The 20,772-nt window shown below is 42.0% G+C and overlaps 1 protein-coding gene across 1 annotated transcript; it reads right to left on the bottom strand.

The window, feature by feature from the left end:
* Window positions 1-8,642: 8,642 nt before the first annotated feature.
* On the bottom strand, window positions 8,643-12,988 carry LOC134454710 (zinc finger protein OZF-like). Its single transcript, XM_063205867.1, has 2 exons — window positions 12,371-12,988; window positions 8,643-9,729 (listed from the first exon to the last, which is right to left on the bottom strand). The coding sequence occupies exons 1-2, from the start codon at window positions 12,795-12,797 to the stop codon at window positions 8,729-8,731; spliced, it is 1,428 nt and encodes a 475-aa protein (XP_063061937.1). The 5' UTR covers window positions 12,798-12,988; the 3' UTR covers window positions 8,643-8,728.
* Window positions 12,989-20,772: the final 7,784 nt, after the last annotated feature.

Genomic DNA, 20,772 nt, shown 5'->3' with positions numbered 1-20,772 from the left:
CTCTCTCTCTCTCTCTATCGCGTGTGTGTGTGTGTGTGTTTGCCAGTGTGTGTGCATGTAAGTGTGTGTGTGTGTTTGCCAGTGTGTGTGTGCATGTAAGTGCGTGTGTGTATGTGTGTGGGGAGGTGATAAATTGGGAGAATCTGTGTGTGGGATTTTCAGCCTTTCATGTGCTATTTTCCTGTTTCAAAGTAGTGATCATTAAAAAGGCCCCTGAGGAGACCATGGTACTGTTGAGGGATGATACGTTAAAGTTAAATGTGGAGGAGCTGACTACTAAATGTGGAGTAGCTGACTACTAAATGTGGAGGAGCTGACTACTAAATGTGGAGTAGCTGACTACTAAATGTGGAGTAGCTGACTACTAAATGTGGAGTAGCTGACTACTAAATGTGGAGTAGCTGACTACTAAATGTGGAGGAGCTGACTACTAAATGTGGAGTAGCTGATTACTAAATGTGGAGTAGCTGACTACTAAATGTGTGTGTGTGTGTGTGTGTGTGTGCGTGCGTGCGTGCGTGCGTGCGTGCGTGCGTGCGTGCGTGCGTGCGTGCGTGCGTGCGTGCGTGCGTGTGTGTCCATTTGTGGATGTGTGTGTGTGTGTGTGCGTGTCCATATGTGCATGTGTGTGTATGTGTGTGTGTGCGTGTCCATATGTGTGCGTGTGCGTGTCCAATTCAGATACCCCCTCCAACCCTCCTTCTGAAAACCAAACAAACTCCATATATCTACCAAACAATCCACAAATGTGGGTTCTGCCAATCCACCAAGCACCTCCAACCCTCCCTCTGAAAACAAACACCCACCATCCCCACCTCAATCTCCCACATCCCAATCCCCCAATACCACAACACCCTCTAACCCTCCCTCTGAAAACAACCAACCCTCAAACAACCCCTAAACAACCCACAAAAGTCCCCCAAATGTAGACTCTGCCTGTCAATGCACAAATGTGGAAAAACGGAGACTGAAAGAAAAAGGAAGCATAAGATGCAGCCAGCTGGCACAACAGCTCTGAGCACAAAACAAGCGTAATTCCGTAAACGACCCAATTCCGAACTTCCATATCCACATGGTTCTCCTCCCACTTGGATCACTCATGTTCTGCTTGGCTTTGGTTTGATTTGTTAGTTTTTCTTTTCTTTAGTATTTGTACATATTTCAATTCCAAAATCTTATAGTTTTGTACATGTAATTTTAATGGTGTGTGCAGTTTTATATAAAATAAAACAAAAAAATCTCTATATATGCATAAAGAATGGAGTGTATGTCTCTGTATTGCGAATAGGCCTGCTTCACTATAATGAAGTGTCAAAGGAGACTAAAAACTAATCTCATTTCTTTCTTTCTTTCTTTCTTTCTTTTTTCTTTCTTTCTTTTTTCTTTCTTTCTTTCTTTAGCCCTCTCGCTCCACCTCCCATTCTTCTTCTCTATCTCACATATCCCGACTCTTTCTATCCCTCTCTCTTACTCTCGTTCTCATAATTTTTCTTTCTTTTCTTCTCTCTACTATCATCATCATTCTCTCCTTCTCTCAATATTCATGTTTCTCTTCTCCCCTCATTATTTTTCGTCTCCTCTCTGGGAAAAAAAAAAATCTCTCTCAGCAGATTGTGCAATATGGGGTCCTATTACACAGTGAACTCAATAACCTGCACTGGCCAGTAGAGCACACACACACACACACACACACACACACACACACACACACACACACACACACACACACACACACACACACACACACACACACACACACACACACACACACACACACACACACACACACACACACACACACACATAGGCACAAACACAAATACAGACACACATATACACACATATACACACAAATGCAAAGTCCACACACATACTCACGCACACACAAAGTTCACATACCCCCTCCCTCCCGCACTGCCATGCAGTAAACTCACAGACACACACACACACACACACAAGAGGGGGAATACATTGAGGAAATTGCTTCATTGCTGAAGTGCTTTAAGGCCCAAAACAAAATGAGGTCTTACTTAGTCATACACTCTGGTCTGTCTGACTGCTGTGTGTGTGTGTGTGTGTGTGTGTGTGTGTGTGTGTGTGTGTGTGTGTGTGTGTGTGTGTGTGTGTGTGTGTGTGTGTGTGTGTGTGTGTGTGTGTGTGTGTGTGTGTGTGTGTGTGTGTGTGTGTGTGTGTGTGCGCGCGCGCGCATGTATGTGCATGCTTGCCTTGAGTTGTTGGACTATGTCTGTCTCTCTCTGAGTAGCCCAGCTTAACCAAAGCACTTAGATACAATACAGTCAACGGCCTTGGTTTTCTCTAAACGATGCTTGCTTCCCACTGAATCATTTATGTCATTAGAGTACAAGGAGGTCATGTTTCACAATAATAGCATAATGGTTACTGTAAGATCCTATTTACAGTAGAATGCAATAATGAATGATAAATTGAATATATGCAATCCAGTTGAGCAAGAACAGAAGATGATTTGTAAAATTAATTAGGAGCATGTTTTTTATATTCCCTCTCCCAAAGGTACACTTTGTGCATATCAAATCTCTTGGCATCCATGCATTTCCTATGGATGCTTACCACAGTCCAATGTCCCCCAAAGGTTCCTCTGCACAAATCTCTAGTGTTTTCATTTAACTATCCCTCTATGTGCATTTCTCATGCCAGGGTTTCTGCATCAACTATGTTTTGGCTTCTGAATAGTTACATTACGATGCTATTTGCAATGCCTTTATAGATGGGTAAGTGAATAGGTGCAAGCCAATTGAATAACATTAGAAGATTATTTTCCCCCCTAATTCTATCTCTCAAGGGTAAACCTCTTATGTAGGTACGCATGTGATCTATCTACAGTAATGTTTTTTTTCTTCTTCTGGGCCCTGTAGTTGTCTGTTAACTAGCCATCTACGTATGCATTGAACATACACGCCAGCAAGATGATATACAGTATCTATGATACACATCTTAGGTGCACTTACAATGCATAGAGTTTTTGTCCCAGAGGATCTATAAAGACCCTTCTGCAGCTCAATTGGTAGCTTATATCCCAATCAAGAGAGAGTAATGGTTTATAATTATGTGAACTAGTATGTGCCACTGAAATAACCAGAAATATTTAAAACAAATATATAAGAAGCCATTGTTCCCTAGGCAAAAGATCCTCCTGCGGCTAATTGGTAACAATCCCAGTCAAAAGCTCTCCCAGTTGAGAAAGAAGCATGGTGCATAGTACTTAGGGTGGCCATCGGTCCGTTTTTACGACCTGTTCACGACGTCCGTGTGTCCCTCTCTTTGTCTTTCCTTTCCTCCTAGCCTTTTGCTTATGGCCTCGAGATGCGAGGCAACGTCATTGACGCAAACTAGACCTTGACAGTCGGTCGCGTTTCCGATATCTGCGGCCGCCATGTTACTCCAGATATAACCCCAGACTTCGCCCAGCGAATTAACTGTATTGCTGTCGCCTTATGTCGGGGAAATCTCCGTGCAATAGCCCTATATGAAGTTCATTAACTGACTGTATGAAAGTTAAATAAGGTAACTATATTATTGTCTACTGTCTGTTTCCTATTTTTTCCTGCACTGGTGGCAACGCATAGTGCAACTAAGTTTGTCCGCTAAATGCCTTTACAACGACACGAGGGTTCTCACAACTTTACAAACAGGGCAAAGAAACGTCTTTCTGCACGGGCGCTGTCTGTATTTTGAGCTCCATCCAGCATCTGCATGAAAAAAAAGGTTGACAGAAGCGGTTTGCCTCTCTTAAAACACAGCTGATAAACAGACTTCTGACCAACTTTGAGTAAAGTAAATCAAATTAATTGTTGGCTATTAGGCCTACGAATGCATGACTACCCAAAATACATTTAAAAAAAAAATATGAAATAGCCTAGGCCTACACAGACAACAACGGAAGGATTTGTCTATCGTAACCTGCCGTCTCTGATACAATATTATGTTAGTGATAGGCCTACTGATGACTCCTTTATCGGAGTGAGGTGAAATGCGAAAATCCTTCCCCAAAAAAATATTGTTTTACAAGTAAAACTGCTGTTGGCAGCTGAGTTAGTCTGAGGTAAGATGGCAGCGCTGTTCCCTGATTTCTGCCTACAGTTTAGAACAGTGATGCGCGGGCTGACCCGAAATCAGCGGGCGCTTGCAGTTAACTGCGGTCGACCGCAGGCACGGGTTATGAAATATTATTTTTAATGAAATTCGGGTCGGGTGCGGTCTGTCAGGACCTTTGAAATGATGCCGATTATTAAAGTAGGCTATAGCCAATAGGCTACAGTTTACTTTAGCAGACAGGGACATTTTTTGCGAAATAGATCAAAGTTTATATGGCTGAATAACTACGATGGTGCCACGCGCTCTGCAGGAGACTTAATGGCTCCTGCGTCGGCCGAATATCTTCTGCGCGCAACTGGTGCAGCAGGTGCAACCATTGAGTGCATTTTGAAGAACACAGAGGGTGCTCTCTAAACAGTGCAGTGATGGATATAGCCTACATATTTTCTTATACAATTGTAATGGTTTCGCACTCATGTGTTGCTTACAGAGTTTGTTTTCATTTCCTGTGTCGTACCACGACTACGAGGCAATCCACTTGACGGCTGGCTCCGTCTGCTCACCAACATACAGATTAATTTCCTCCACAGGTATTCGAGTGGCTATGCCTACATTGTCGAAATAGAATAGGCTAATTATTAGCCTATTCCCTTTGAATGCAGTGCTCATTTGAGTAATTTAGCCTACAGTGGAAGAACAATGCCCTCGCCACTTAAAAGAAATAAATAGGCTAATAAATAGCCTAAATAATAAAATAGCATTGTATGAAGAGCAAACTTGGTAGTCTGGGTAACAGACAAACATATTATGATCGAAATGCTCATATTAGAAAATAATAATCTGCGAGAAAATGTTATCTAGCCTATTCAACATAGACTACTTTTTGTTGGACAGGGCATGTCGCGTTATAGCATCGTGAGTGCAACTGTCAATCAGTTGAGAAGGGCTCTGCAGCCTACGTGATAATGTATGGATCTTTACATTGCAGTCATCTAAGATTACGAAAGTTCACGCTTTGTGTGGGCTAAATGATAATTTGCGCTAGAAAGACAGGCGTTGCCTATAGTGGCACCAGGCGGCGCTGGTTGCGTTTGTGGTTTGTGCACACACGTGACGCGATTATCTTTCCCAAACTCCCAAATTAACCGCTTGGTCTCTGGTGAAGGAGGGGGTGGCCTTGGCACCCTGTCCCTCAACTTCGGGATAGGAAAAAGCGAAACCAATTTCAGTTCAGGAAAAGGACAGAGCAGAGGAGTAGTCTACCAAACCAAAAGAAGACAAAGTGGTGTAGGCTACATTGCCACTATGGATGTTTTCATAGCCTACCTGCTCCATATCAACCATTTAAGCGAACTTATACCTGCAGCTCAGCATTTTCTGTGATGTGAAGTGTATCCAGTCCCCTCGGAAGTGAACCATGCTGAGACCTTTATTGACGTGATTGCGCTTTGCCAATGACGCTAGGGTGTTCATAAAGACGCACGGCTACTATTTTCAAAGGCGGGTCGGGAAGCGGGCCGGGTCAATATTTTTCATGAATATTTCTTGCGGGCAGGGCAAGCGGGCGGACTAGGGAAAAAAGCGGTCGGGTGTGTCTTGTTTTTTTGTCGACCCGCGCATCACTGGTTTAGAATGCCAACTTCACTGTTTTCCCCACGGAGGCGGGTATTCGGCAAGTGGAAGCAATGGGTGCGCGTGAGGACGCTAGGTTAGAAAGTTAAGGGGCGGGGTTGTCCGGCCGAAGTCCGGACAGCTGGTCACCCTAATAGTACTCTATTGCCTCTTTTCCTCTGCCATTTTTCTGGTAGGCCTACAGCTCTACACAGCACAACTTGTCTGCCACTTTTTGCTTTTCGAATAGGCACGACACAGCTTAATCGTAAAGCAAAAAGTAGCGGCCGAGTGGCGCTGTGTCGAGCTGTAGGCCTACCAGAAAACTGGCAGTGGAAAAGAGGCATAAGTGAACCAGTGTTTGTGCTAATTAAATAATTTTGTCACCAGAAATATTCAAACAAATACATGTATATTTGAATCTACTCTTCACCAGGCAAAGGAAGGCATTATCCCAGAGTGTGCTCAGGTATACTGATGTCTGCAGGCAATGGAACACTGTGCTCAGGTATACTGATGTCTGCAGGCAATGGAACACTGTGCTCAGGTATACTGATGTCTGCAGGCAATGGAACACTGTGCTCAGGTATACTGATGTCTGCAGGCAATGGAACACTGTGCTCAGGTATACTGATGTCTGCAGGCAATGGAACACTGTGCTCAGGTATACTGATGTCTGCAGGCAATGGAACACTGTTTCACTGCACAATATAGTCCACTCCAGAGTGTGCTCAGGTATACTGATGTCTGCAGGCAATGGAACACTGTTTCACTGCACAATATAGTCCACTCTTCCACAATTGGTGAATTACTCACATCACATAATTAAGTATTACATAATATTTCTTCCAATAAGGGGGTGTAACTGAAGTGTTAATTTTATGGTAATTAATTGTAAAAGTTTTGTTGAAAACACATTATCTACACTAAAGTGTTACCTAGTAGCATGCTTTAAATGAAATTGCGTATACCATAGGTGACTGATAAGTGCTACTTACTGTATATGTAAACCTGCACAAGTTTCAAAGGGAAGACTCAAATGTCACAAGAGCATTTTTGCCCGTGGCCATCCATTCGCTTTATAGTGATGTGTCTAACTCACCTTTCCTCAGGTGCCATTCTTTCGAGATCTCCTCCTCCATCCCCATCACCTAACAGTTTGGTCCAGTCTGTCTGCCTTGGTAGTAAAAGGTAAGTAAAAGGGGGAGTCATGGGGCAGTCATGGGTAAGCAGTAACTAAATTCAAATTGCTAAATTGAGTGATGCTGTACATTGTACAGCGGGGGCATCACTGTGTACACCATTGTACAAAAAACTCATCATATGTGGTGGAATGTAGAGAATATAGCTATACCAAATGTAAAGAATATACCAGGAATTGATAGAATGTGCATTACAGAGAAGAGCATCACTGTCCTCTATTTTTTGAAGAGTGTTGATTACAGAGTAGAGCCATGGGCTTAATTTTATATGGAGACGCTCGTAACATGTCACGACCAATATTTTGGAAAGCCAAAATAGTCCCTACCAATATAGAGAGTAGAGAGTAGAGTAGCATTCATTAATCCCGAAGGAAATTAAGGTGTCTAGTATCATACATACAAACAGATGATTTCACATGAAACATTAAACATAAAGTTTCTCAGTGCAATAGTTGTTACTGATTGTTGGGGGGTAAAGAAAAAGATAGGTGTGTAATATGGGGGGGGGTTGATTAAGCGGTCCAGTTTCCTATAATAGTCTCTTCCAGTGTGTCATTCTGAGAGATGTTAAATAGTTGGATGGACAAAGGACTTGTGCAGCCTGTCAGTCTTGCAGGGAATGGCGCGGAATCTGTTGCTGGAAGAATTGGGAGCTTTGCTCTTTTTATACGATTTATTGACATTTTCTAAGATAACAATGCATAGACCAATCATATTTAAACTATGTATTACCTTTATCTCTGGAAATGTAGGCTATTGCCAATCTAAGTCTATCAGATTAAATTGGAGTAGGCTATTAATCAATGCAGGCCTAATGAAACATTATTAAGTATTGCATTAAACTATCTAAGATTGATGTGAAACTGAAATATTTAACTGGCAACATGCAGGCGTGTGTCTGCGAGACATGCCCCTCCTCCTTGCTGTCAATTGAGTGAGTGAGAGAGAGTGAGTGAGAGAGAAGGAAGGAGAGTTGACGTAAGGTTGCGGATGTCAGGTAAACGTGCAGGCTCGGCGAAATCAAACCATGTCAATTGGTGCAGATATGAACGGTGAATATTAATTTCTGATGTGTTGACATTATAAGCAACTAAAGATACATTCATTTGCAGCTGATTTTTCAATTGTGCCTCAGGCCAGCGGCTAGCCTAGGCTACTAGCGCTAGAGGTAAGCTTAGTAATCCAAAACACTAGAGGAATTAATAATAAATAACCTACACAAAAAATGTGCACATGATTCAAAACATGAATGCCATTGGCTTTATTGAATGTGAATAAATGGTTAAGTTGTGTGATGAGGCCACGATCAGTTGTCCTCACCCAAACTGCTATCTAAAATCATCAGGGACAAAAGCACCCAAATGTGCATAAGGGTTCTGTAGGTCCATATTGTAATTCTAGTCTAAGAGCCCTCTGGAAGTACTGTATATATTTTTAATATGAGATAAGGGCAAAACATTAATTTCCCACTATATAACCCACTGTATTAATGTGACTTTTCAGTAGTCAAACTAAATCAAATATTTATGTTGAATATCTGAAGTCCCAATACAACTGAATTTACAATAAAATGGCTCCTATAAACATTCAGATATACTGTTACCCAGTCTCAACATATAGATGTTACATAGTGCACCTTTAATACAGGTCTTGTTCCCCAGTCTCAACCTGCAGATGTTCTGTAACTGTTCTTCAGAGTAATGCAGGTCTTGTGCACCAGTGTTAGCTGTTGTCAATGTGGATTTTCTGATGCCTGTTGAGGTTAGCTCTCTGTGCAAAGCATTTCCCACATGTAGAACACTGGTAAGGCCTTTCTCCAGTATGGGTTCTCTGGTGAACAGCTAAAGAGGCGAATTTTGGAAAGGCAGCTCCGCATGTTGAGCATTGCTGTTGTCAATGTGGATTTTCTGATGCCTATTGAGGTTAGCTTTCTTTGAAAAGCATTTCCCACATGTAGCACACTGATAAGGCCTTTCTCCAGTATGGGTTTTCTGGTGGACGATAAGGTTACCTTTTTTTGCAAAGCTTTTTCCACATGTGGAACACTGGAAAGGCCTTTCTCCGGTATGGGTTCTCTGGTGTGTTAGGAGATCATGTTTTTGTCCAAAGCCTTTTCCACATGTGGTGCACTTGTAAGGCTTTTCGCCTGTATGGATTCTCTGGTGGTGAACTAAAGATCTGCTTCGTGAAAAGGCTGCTCCGCATGTGGCACACTGATATGGTTTGTCTCCAGTATGGGTTCTCTGATGGGTGATGAGGCTGTATCTCACTGCAAAGCCTTTTCCACATGTAGTGCACAGGTAGGGCTTTTCTCCAGTATGGGTTCTCTGGTGGGCTATGAGGTGAGCTTTTTTTGCAAAGCATTTTACACATGTGGCACACTGAAAAGGCCTTTCTCTAGTATGGATTCTCTGGTGGTGAACTAAAGTGCTGCGCTGTGAAAAGGCTGCTCCACATATGGCACAATGATATGGTTTGTCTCCAGTATGGGTTCTCTGGTGGTGAACTGAAGTGCTGTGTTGTGAAAAGGCTGCTCCACATGTGGCACACTGATATGGTTTGTCTCCAGTATGGGTTCTCTGATGGGTGATGAGGTTACATTTCACTGCAAAGCCCTTTCCACATGTAGTGCACAGATAGGGCTTTTCTCCAGTATGGGTTCTCTGGTGCCTGATGAGGGAACCATTCTGTGCAAATCCTTTTCCACATGTGGCATATTCCCATGTATTTCCCGGTACATGGGTTCTCCGGTGCTTCGATAAGTCGTGTTTTGTTTTAAAGCTCTTTTCACATGTGGTACACTGGTGTTGGTCTGTGCTAGTATGAGCTGTCTGGTGTTCACCTGAGTACACAAAAAGGAAGAAATACAAACAAACGACTTTTAACTCCACAACAAATTAGTTACTGACTACATCATCAATTTCAGATACGGTAAATACTAGTAATATTGTCGCTGCCCAGCAGAAACCTTGCATCTCCGCCTTGCATCTACATCTTTTTAAAAATTATTTTTAAAGGAACAAACCACCCTTTTTTATTTTCACATATTTGAAGTATTTCCCAGCATTATTCATGAATGTGCATATAATTTTCTTCTCAGTATTTTCAGTACTTAGATTTATTAGCATAATCACAGGAAGTAACTGGTAACTTTAGCATCCCGCCTCAAGTCATCACTGGACGGAATTAAGTTGATCTTTCTGCTGGACTTTGACAATATGGAAATTCCTTCAAATGTATATCATAATGTTTCATAAGGGTCATTCCACGCCAAATCAACAAGAGCCTGCGCACTTAGGTCTCAAAAAATTCTGAAAATATTACCAAGTGTACCCATGGTACTTAAGAGAAGCACTGTAAATTTATTTGAATGTAAGATGTATACTCTCCGTGTTACAGCCAATTTTACTGGGGGAGGGGGGTGTCCATTTTGTTCACACTCTTTTTTTTGTCAAAGTTCACAAGCCCGTAGCTCAATAACTAAACCATGTAGGAAGCTCAAATTCGGCATGCTGGTACATAGATAGGAATAGTTTGTTGCAAAACTGTCAGTTTTGGTCTGTATGATCCTGCATCGTCATAGCATCCCCTCAAAGATGATACAAATTGTACTGGAGTTTTTGGCTGTGCTCTGTTTAGGCCTTCAGAAGACATATTTGTGCCCAACATAGCCTCATGATTTTTTCCCCTTGTAGATACAAGTAGAAACACTCCCATAAAAATCTATAAATAGAAAGGAAACCCCATCAGTGTTTGACCAGAAGACCTCACAAGTCTGACAAATCATTTTGGGTGTCATTTTCAGAGCTCCAGAACCCCTTGTGGGATTGTCCACAGATTTTTATTTTATATTTTTCTTCATTCTCCATGAAGTCTTCTTTTTAAAAATGCCAATGAGACTTGTCTTATGTGATGTTTTCTTTTGTAATTTCCACCCTGAACATGGGCAAAATGCAAAAAGAGAGCAACATGATTTCGATAACATTTAATGTAAAGACTAAATAATCAAATTCAAATTTTGCCCAGACATGATCACCCGAGAGTCCCTGTGCAGGGGTGCAGGTATCCCTTTCAATTTCAATGATTTCAGGAGCGTTAAATGTGGGAGCAGGTTCGCACACCAAAAGATACAGTAGGTCAGGCACAAGGAGTCATGTTGTTACTTTTTTTGACCAGCAGATGGCAGCGGAAGAAACGCATAGAAAACATATTGCCCTCAATGTGCATGTTGGCCATGTTCAGGTTCGAAATTACAAAAGAAAACATCACATAAGACAAGTCTCATTTGCATTTTTAAAAAGAAGAATTCATGGAGAATGAAGAAAAAAATAAAATAAAAATCTGTGGACAATCCCACAAGGGGTTCTGGAGCTCTGAAAATGACACCCAAAATGATTTGTCAGACTTATGAGGTCTTCTGGTCAAACACTGATGGGGTTTCCTTTCTATTTATAGATTTTTATGGGAGTGTTTCTACTTGTATCTACAAGGGGAAAAAATCATGAGGCTATGTTGGGCACAAATATGTCTTCTGAAGGCCTAAACAGAGCACAGCCAAAAACTCCAGTACAATTTGTATCATCTTTGAGGGAATGTCATGGCGATACAGGGTCATACAGACCAAAACTGACAGTTTTGCAACAAACTATTCCTATCTATGTACCAGCATGCCAAATTTGAGCTTCCTACATTGTTTAGTTATTGAGCTACGGGCTTGTGAACTTTGACAAAAAAAAGAGTGTGAACAAAATGGGCACCCCCCTCCCCCAGTAAAATTGGCTGTAACACGGAGAGTATACAGCTTACATTCAAATAAATTTACAGTGCTTCTCTTAAGTACCATGGGTACACTTGGTAATATTTTCAGAATTATTTGAGACCTAAGTGTGCGGGCTCTTGTTGATTTGGCGTGGAATGACCCATAAGTACTTGCAACCTATGCATTGACATGTTCAGAGAAGCGGAGGCTTGTGTCATATAATATACCTTATATTTAAAGGGAAACGGTGTGAGATTTTTAGTTGTTTATTTCCAGAATTCATGCTGCACATTCACTAATGTTACCTTTTTCATAAATACTTACCACCACCATCAAATTCTAAGTATTCACTATGACTGGAAAAATGGCACTTTTCATACATGAAAAGGGGGGGTCTTCTCCATGGTCCGCCAGTTTTAATTTCCAAAATTTGATTTATTTATTATTATTTTTTGCATTTTAGCTGCAAAAATGACTGTACTTGGACCACACTAGAAAATATGTGTTTATTACCTAGTAAACTTTCATGTAAAGATGTAATTTGGCAATATACAGCCCAGTTTCAATGAGCAGCATAGTTGCAGTAGCTTTTTTACCATTTCCTGCACAGTGTCCCTTTAAGACAAAAAGTGACAAAAAGCTGAGAGGTAAACACCAACCTATTTATTTTGCAAATACACAATCTAATATTTAAATAATGTTACAATTTTGTTATACAACTTACCTATTGGGGCCACATCTCCATTGTATTCCATTAGAGAAGACTCCGTTTCCCTTTTCATGTCCAGGGCTTCTTCTTTCATGTACGATGGGTCAGTTTCATGATCTTCCTCCTTTGTTTTGTACCAATATTCTGGGAGGAAATCATAAATGTCTTCTTCTTTAATCATCTTCAGAGGTATTGCCTGTTGTGATGGAGTTGATGGCTGCATTGTAGTAGTGTTCTCATCACCACTAAATTGCATGTTATGAGACTTCTCCCCTCCTTTAATTTCATGAGACAAACACGGTTCTTCCTTGCAAATTGATGTACAGGTACCATTCAATTTTGTAGACAAATGCTCTGGTAGAAAGTCATAGATGTCCTCTCCCTTTATATCATTCATGTTCATCTCGAGTGGTGATGAGTGTCTATGAAGATTCTCATTCATCCAGGTTTTGGTAGTCAAATGATCCAAGTTGTAGCCAGCAGAACTATTGTTTGCAACTTCAGGACGATTCCTCTTTTTAGCCAAGTCTTCTGCAGTTCTGACCTGATGGTAGAGAGCCAGGAGCTTTATCTCTGGGCCACTAGTAGAGGTGGAGCTGTACACCACTGCTGGTGACAAAGGGTTTCACCCATCAAGTTGTAAATGGCAGAGCTGTAGACCACTCCGCTCGTTAGTTGACAAAAGGGTCTCAGTCATGAAGGTGTAAATGGGAGAGCTGTAGACCTCTCCCCTCGTCAGGTGACAAAAGGGTCACCTATCAAGGTGTGAGTAGGAGAGCTGTAGACCTCTCCCCTCGTTAGGTGACAGAAGGGTCACCTATCAAGGTGTAAGTGGGAGAGCTGCAGACCACTCCGCTCGTTAGTTGACAAAAGGGTCTCAGCAGAGAATCTCTAACAGGGAGAAGGTTCAGTCTGATTGGTTCCCATTGTAGCCAGTTAGCTTTGCATGCATACGGCAGTAAATATGGAGTGTTCACTAGTTGGCGAGCGTAGGTCAGTCCTTCATGTGGGAAAATGTATGGAATGGAAAGGGGAACCCCTATGCTAAATACATTGCTACTGCGATTTCCAGTCACAAATATTATCAACAAAACATTCCTGGTAAGCACTATGACTGTTGTTTAACAATAGGCTGTATTGACAAATCGTTCAGGTGTGTAGTTTTACAGCAGGTTAGAAGATTTCAACCTGTACTCTCTAGCATCCCGCTAATGTTTATGAGTTTGGCCCCATAGAAATTGAGCTTTGTGAGCCAGTATATAATAATCTAGTGGCGCAAAATAACCGAAACGCTTATTATTTCTAACTTCGAACTTAATATTAATATTTCAGGACGAAAAATCATTAAAAATCACAAAAATTATAATGGTAGAAAACTCCATTGACACCCATTCATTTTGCACTTAGGTAGGATTAAGGATAGCCAGTTGTGGCTAGTAGCTAGTTCCGTGAGTGAACACCCCCTGGTCTCAGTCATGAAGGTGTAAGTGGGAGAGCTGCAGACCACTCCCCTCGTTAGGTGACAGAAGGGTCACCTATCAAGGTGTAAGTGGGAGAGCTGCAGACCACTCCCCTCGTTAGGTGACAGAAGGGTCACCTATCAAGGTGTAAATGGGAGAGCTGTAGACCACTCCCCTCGCCAGGTGACAGAAGGGTCACCCATCAAGGTGTAAGTGGGAGAGCTGCAGACCACTCCCCTCGTTAGGTGACAGAAGGGTCACCCATCAAGGTGTAAGTGGGAGAGTCGTTGTGGTTTCAGGATCCAGAGGGTAATAATGACTCTAAATGAGAAAAGTCATTTGAATTCCAGAAATAGAACGCACTTCTAAAGCATCATCGGGTTTGAGTGTTTCGTTACAGTTACTAAAGTTGCTATAGTGAGATCAGGCCTTTCCATAGTTTATATGGATTACCTTTGCTTAAAGACATTTAGACATATTGTTCTGACTCTTTCTAACTTACCTTATACAGCATCCAGGGTTGGTTATGCATCAAACCAAACACAGAGTTCAAAATATGTGTTAAATATGGTATTGTCATTTTCCAAAGCAACATGACATTGTGTAATTAGATTTCCCCCCTGAGTTGTGAGTTGCAAAGAAATGTATGCCAAAACACGTGCCAACTGGGAAGCTCTCTGTTCACTCATTTTACACAAATATGTAGATATCGCTATTAAAAATGAATGGAAGGCTATTTCCATTTTATACACTCGCATAACAGAAATGCAGAATGTAATCCAACTCCAGCTTTTCATATGAAAAACAACACCTGTTTTTAAAAATAAACACTGAATGATGTGCTAAAATGTGATCTTCAATGAGTCTGAATGTCTTTATACTAACATGGTTCAGGAGGACCTATTCATTTGATTGACTTAAGGCTGTTTGCCACCGCCGGTTTCAGGGATTAGAGCAAAAAAAAGTAATCTGACTGAATTTTTTTACCGGTTAGGCACCCGATCGAGTATCACTCCGTAACCCTACGAAAACCAATGTAGCCAGGCTCTGCCCTCATGACGAAACATACATGCAAGGAATGGTGCCAGAGCCAGCAGCATAGGCAGACGGGGCAGTCGCCTAGAGCAGAATAGGCCTATGTCTTGCGGGCGCCAGTAATACCAAAAAGTGCCACAAAATCAGAACTTCAACCAACATAAAACTTTACACTTCACATGAACAATGAATATTCATTATACACTCAGTAGGCCTATATAGACTCAGTATGAGTGTACCTGTAGGTACTAGATCAGATGTGTTTGATCAGATGTACTACAACGCTATGCAGATGGCAATTTCTAAATACACAAAAAAGGAAAGAGGGCGGGCAGGCCTATAGGCCGCTCACCAGATTGACTAGAACTGGCCGAGAATGGAGGGATAATGGATACTATATCAGACTGCAAAGATTGAACTGAAATTTGGGGCATGTTTTGGTTATTTCCTCTTATTTCTACCCATTGTTTATGAATTGTTCACAACATCATGCAGAATGGATTCACAATGAATGCTGCTTAGCTGATCTCACAGAATTATTGACTTGGAATTGCAATGTGTTGATACAGTGAGTGATCCCATTATGGGTTTTTTTGTTGTAGTAGTAGGCTATATTTTGTCTTTCACATTAGAATGGGCAAACACTGTTCTGGTGAAAGCACTGGTGCGCATTGCTTGCAGTTGTATTTCTGACATTTAAAAAGCCCTGATCATAGCAATCAGAGGGAGAAAACTAGCTTTAATTATTTGTATGTTTTTCACCCTTCGGCCTTTTTCAGTATTCATCCTGTTACAAATAACTTGTTGACGTTTACAAACAGGGTGCGGTATGTCTACCTCTGTGTTCTACCGTTTTGAAAACTACTGGCTACTTTTTTGCTTCTCGATGTGCGGTGCCAAGCACACGCTTACCATTGATTTAAAAAACATCCCCGATTCTTCCTATGCGCACGTGTTCTACAAGCTGACAAGACGCAGCAGACACGACAGTCACAGACATACGTCTATCGTTTACAAAAGTAACACACTTTCCCAAGCTTGTCGCGCAGCTTTCCACTCGAATCAAGACAAATCACCCACCTATCAGTCCTGAGTGCGCAGTGCGCAAATAGGCAAACTGAACTCAAACGAAACGCATAGTCCGAGAAGATGGGCACAGACGTTGAGCCACTCAAAAACAAGCGCACACACAACTGTTGCTGCTGCACACTATTCCAGTTAGCAGAAATAGCGTCACACAGTAACAAGCCTTGAAAGTGAAAACGTCGAAACGGCATTTATCGACCATGAGTCCACCCATCAGAACACTGCTTCCCAGAACAAGACGTGGCATAAAATATTGGCTCTGCCAGGGATAGCCTATCCGTGACCCAAATGCAACCCATTTTTAACTTATTTCTTGAATATATATATCGGCAACAACAAAGTTAATCTGCTATGAGTAGGCCTACAGATGAGACTGTGAATTATCCGTTGTCAAAAAGACAACTAGCTCTACACGCAGCCAGTCAAACGCGCTAAACTTTGAGCATAAACATCCTAGTTAGCTGCCATAGTCGTCCCATTGGGGCTATGAATAATGCTAGTAAGAGTCACAATGCTTAAAAGGCAAACCCTTCATGAAAAGGACATCATACGCAGTCGAAGTAAACTATTAATTTTCCCCCCTAAATATCTGCAACGGCAGGTGCAATGATATGGAAACGTCACTGCACTTTGTATTACAATTATTTTCTTTTCTGCCATCAGGAACAATTTTGACTATTTATTTTTTAATCTCTCGCGCTGCGCTGCCACAGAATTGTTGACCGCTCGTGTACTTTTTTTTGGAACACGGAAGAACAGGGATGACCCAAAACTAGGCTACTGATGAGTGAATGTTGTATCACACCGCCAATGGTGGAGTGTATAACTAAATCCGTACACCAAACACACCTCTCGTCCCCTTCTCATGACCAGGAGTGCTCTCGATTTGAGTTCAGTTGGAAAGTAAAAATTGTAAATTAATTGACATAAATTATACGGACGGAAATCCGTCCAAACGAAAATCCAGTTGACGGAATTCCGTCGTAGCGACGGAAAACTTTAATCCCTGAGGTTTTCTAATAGGCCTACAGCTTGACATAGCACAACAAGGCAGGCACTTTTTGCTTTAGGCGTCAGACATACCAAAGCCGAATGGAACGGACACGAGACGAGCGCTGTCTTTCTGCTTAGTTTCGGCCGTTGTGTTCTACTCTGCCTTTCACACTGACAGTGTCGGCATGCGCAACCAGTCCTGTTCAAAACCTCCCCACAGCCAAAGCTAGCGTGCTACTCTGCCATTCATTTGAATGAGACACCACCGGCTGCCGGCGTGAAAAAGTTCTATTTTCCAAATGCAGTGCGGCACGGCGCTGACGCGCGACTACCGCCGGTTGGCATGTAAGGACAGATATGTTTCCATGTATTTTCATAGACGCCGGTAAAAATCGCGTCCGTCACGCTCCGCTTTACCGCCCTAGTGCGTAAACGGCCTTACAATTGAGTTGTGTCGTGCCCATATGTGTGCACAGATAGAGGTACATGCCCCTTTGTGACATTTTTTGTGACATTTACCCACTTCATAGCCTGATCAGAATCTGGCTAAACTTGTGAGCCAATCTCTTGACCACAAAGTGGCCTTTTTGGAATTCAGACAAAATGGTTCTGGAAGCTGACTCATCAAGTAGATACACTGGGTCCCATTGTGCATAATTAAGATGGCCATACCGCTTAAAGGGTAACGTTTAGGTTAAATTTATAACTAAATATATACTGGATGTTGTCAGGAGAGGTGTTTTGAAACATATATGTGAAATTCACAGTCTATAACAAATCCAAACTGCAATATTTTTATGAAAATGTATCATTTTACAGCTACTTCTGAAGTATTGGGCTCCTCACTGGCAGAGCCTCTATGACGTAGATAGAGGGAGTCCAACTAAAGTTCTGGCTCAGCTCTCGCTTGTGGATGTTGGCTTACCAACCATTTTGGTTCTAGTAGAGAGGCTGGGAAAAGTGGACAGTTATATTGTATGTGGGCTATTGAAAATGGTCTATTACTGTGTTTGTGCATTGTGTATTAAAAAAGACAGATCAGCGGGTCTATCGGTTTATCTAGAATATGAAACTGTTCTGGGTATCCGCGCTGTCTGTGGCCATGCGTAATTTGCGATTATAAACAGGGGGGCGATATCTAGGCCTATCTCTCCTTTGCTTTCACATGAGAGATGCATTTCATAGGCAAATCTAAAATAGTCTCAAAGTAGACCATTACATAGGCTACTTAGAAATAGCGACTACCGGTACTTTAATATTTTTTCCCAAAAACCGCCTATGCGCCCTCTGTCCATGGTGCTGAAACCGCGGCACTACTCCTATGTGAAGCGCGTTACAGTTTCACGAGGGTGTTGGCTTACAGGCTACAAAAAGACCAAACTATATAATAGGCTATGGTTGAAGGCCCTACCCTTTGCCGACAATGATGAGAAATAATATGGTCACTCACTGTGAGTGGCATTGCGTCAAACGTTTCCTACTCGGTGCAAAACAATAACTCATAGCACCCGAGAAAAATGCCATGTTGTAAAAATGGCATATAGTCTATTTTCAATTTCAGTTCACTGCTCAGTAGGCCTATTACATGAAACTTCAATAAAGCTCATCCACATGCAAGTCACAAAACAATAAACCAGGCGGCGGGACTTTCGATTATATTCCCTCCAAAAATGTCCGCATGTCACAAAAAACAGTTATTTGCATTGTCCGTAATTATACCAAACTAAAAAAGTATTCCCGTAGGCTAGAAGAAATCAAGTCTTCAGCTGCTATAATCCTAGTTACAAAACTGAAACAAAAATGGCAGCACAAATATTACCTATATAGCCTACCTATTTTTGCATTGCGAAATGTGCACGGGCAGCACTCGTCGTTGAGTTTGGGAGATGTCTTTAGTGGGAGTAGGCCTATTTGAATGTGTAAAACACGTTGGACATGCTGGGCATTTTCAGTAGGCTATGCTTTGGGAAGTAGATTATTATTTGCATGCGTCATTGTTTCACCGTCGCCCTTGCATCAGCATGCCAACGTTAGGCTACATTTGCCAAACTAACGTTGATGTGGTCCTGACATTTTGATGAATAGCATAATATCTCTACAAAATCGGGAGTAAATTGAATTGAATTGAAGTCTCCCAACAGGTATTGCCAATCCATGAGGATACGGAAAATCTAGCACACCACACGCGGAGAAAGCGTCCCTTTGATAGAGAGGATACCTGCGTCTTTGTTTTGTGCTGCGCGCACGTTTGAGTGCCGGTTTTACAAATTACGGGGATAAACATGCCAGGTCCAAATTACTAACAGGAAAAGAGGGACGATGACAAAGGAGATGAATCGCCAGGAAGAAAGGGATGATCTTTCTCGCAGAGCAATGTTGTCTGCAAGAGCGAGTCTCGCCTGGTTTTGTGTATGGTTACGACACGCAATCCACCGCTGGACCAGCTGGCTATCAGCAATCGCCGCAAGAATCAAACCTGTTTCAAATCCTGGTCATCTCTCGTGAGTGTAGGGTACTGCATATAGGTTAGTTAAAACATTGCTACGACCCAATTTGGCACACTGTCCACTCCATGTGCTCCTGTGATTATTTAATTTCAAATAGATACGCATCTTTCGCGGCTCACGAATGTCAGAGCAGTTTGATGCAACAGCAGTTTGATGCAATTCTGTTTGATGCTGTGCGCAAGAAACCTGCTTCATCATTGGCGGGTATGCAGTGACTTAACTGTTTGCGCAAGAGCCTCCAGTATAAGCACCTGTTCGGCGTGATCTAGCACAGTCGCAACAGTTGCAACCTCGCGCATGCAACTCCATTAAAACGTGGACTTCGGTATGAGGTCTATTCTGAGCAATATGAACCAATCGAGTCGGCTTTGCTACTAAGCAAAATACTTCACTTATGTCTACTTTACTAAGAGGTATTTTGTGTAGGCCTAATATTTGGAGACATCACCTTTCCCTTTCTGCAAAGCGCTTTCGGGAAGCACCTCTCTCTCTCTCTCTCTCTCTCTCTCTCTCTCTCTCTCTCTCTCTCTCTCTCTCATACACACACGCCAACTCGTCCAACTCTTCGCAAGACGACGGCTATGTTTAATGTCACATGGCTTGTCTTGTTGGATAGGCTACCAGGCAAACTTGCAAGCACCTTAAGTTTCGATTGTGCCGCTTGGAGAGGAGGCATTTAAATGTTACAATTTAGGCTATTAAAGTAGGCCTAGGCATCGCCTACACACGTTCCGAATTTTTGTGAACTTTAACACGTTGTGCAAAATGAGTAATTTAAAACGCACCGGTTACTAAACCAGGCCGGCTAGGCCTACTAAATGGGGCCGGTGTCTATTTTTCCGATTTCTCACAACACCCGGTTACAAAACGAGGCCGGCTACTATTAGGAGCCCGGTTACAAATCGAGGAAATACGGTAGCCTAATAACGGTCTGGCACACCCTCATGGCGCTGCTGCAGCGCATTGACATGGAGGAAACCTACAAAAAATAGTATTATTTTAAATAATAAAATGGTTCAGACGGTATCTGGTGGATACTGCCACTGTTTAAGGCCATTTAACTTGTTGAAATTTAGCCTATAGGTCTGGAAAGGTGTTACAATATTATAATCTGGCCTATTCTCTGTGCTTAGTATGTCTGTAGAACGCGGCGACTCCCTCTGTCTACGTCGGATTCTAAATGTTTGTTTAAAAGAAGCCGCCGTTATTTTTGACAAAGTTTTCTGAAAATGTTGTTTATGCAATAATTCGGTATTTTGACATATATCACATCTAAATTTATGTATTAAGGTTCTTAAAATGAGATGTAGTGGTGTTTAACCTGCAAGTTACACTT

This window comes from Engraulis encrasicolus, chromosome 8 (assembly GCF_034702125.1).
Source record: "Engraulis encrasicolus isolate BLACKSEA-1 chromosome 8, IST_EnEncr_1.0, whole genome shotgun sequence".
Lineage (NCBI taxonomy): Eukaryota > Metazoa > Chordata > Actinopteri > Clupeiformes > Engraulidae > Engraulis > Engraulis encrasicolus.
Note: the sequence above shows the minus strand (reverse complement) of the source record. Positions and strands in the feature narration are given on the sequence as shown.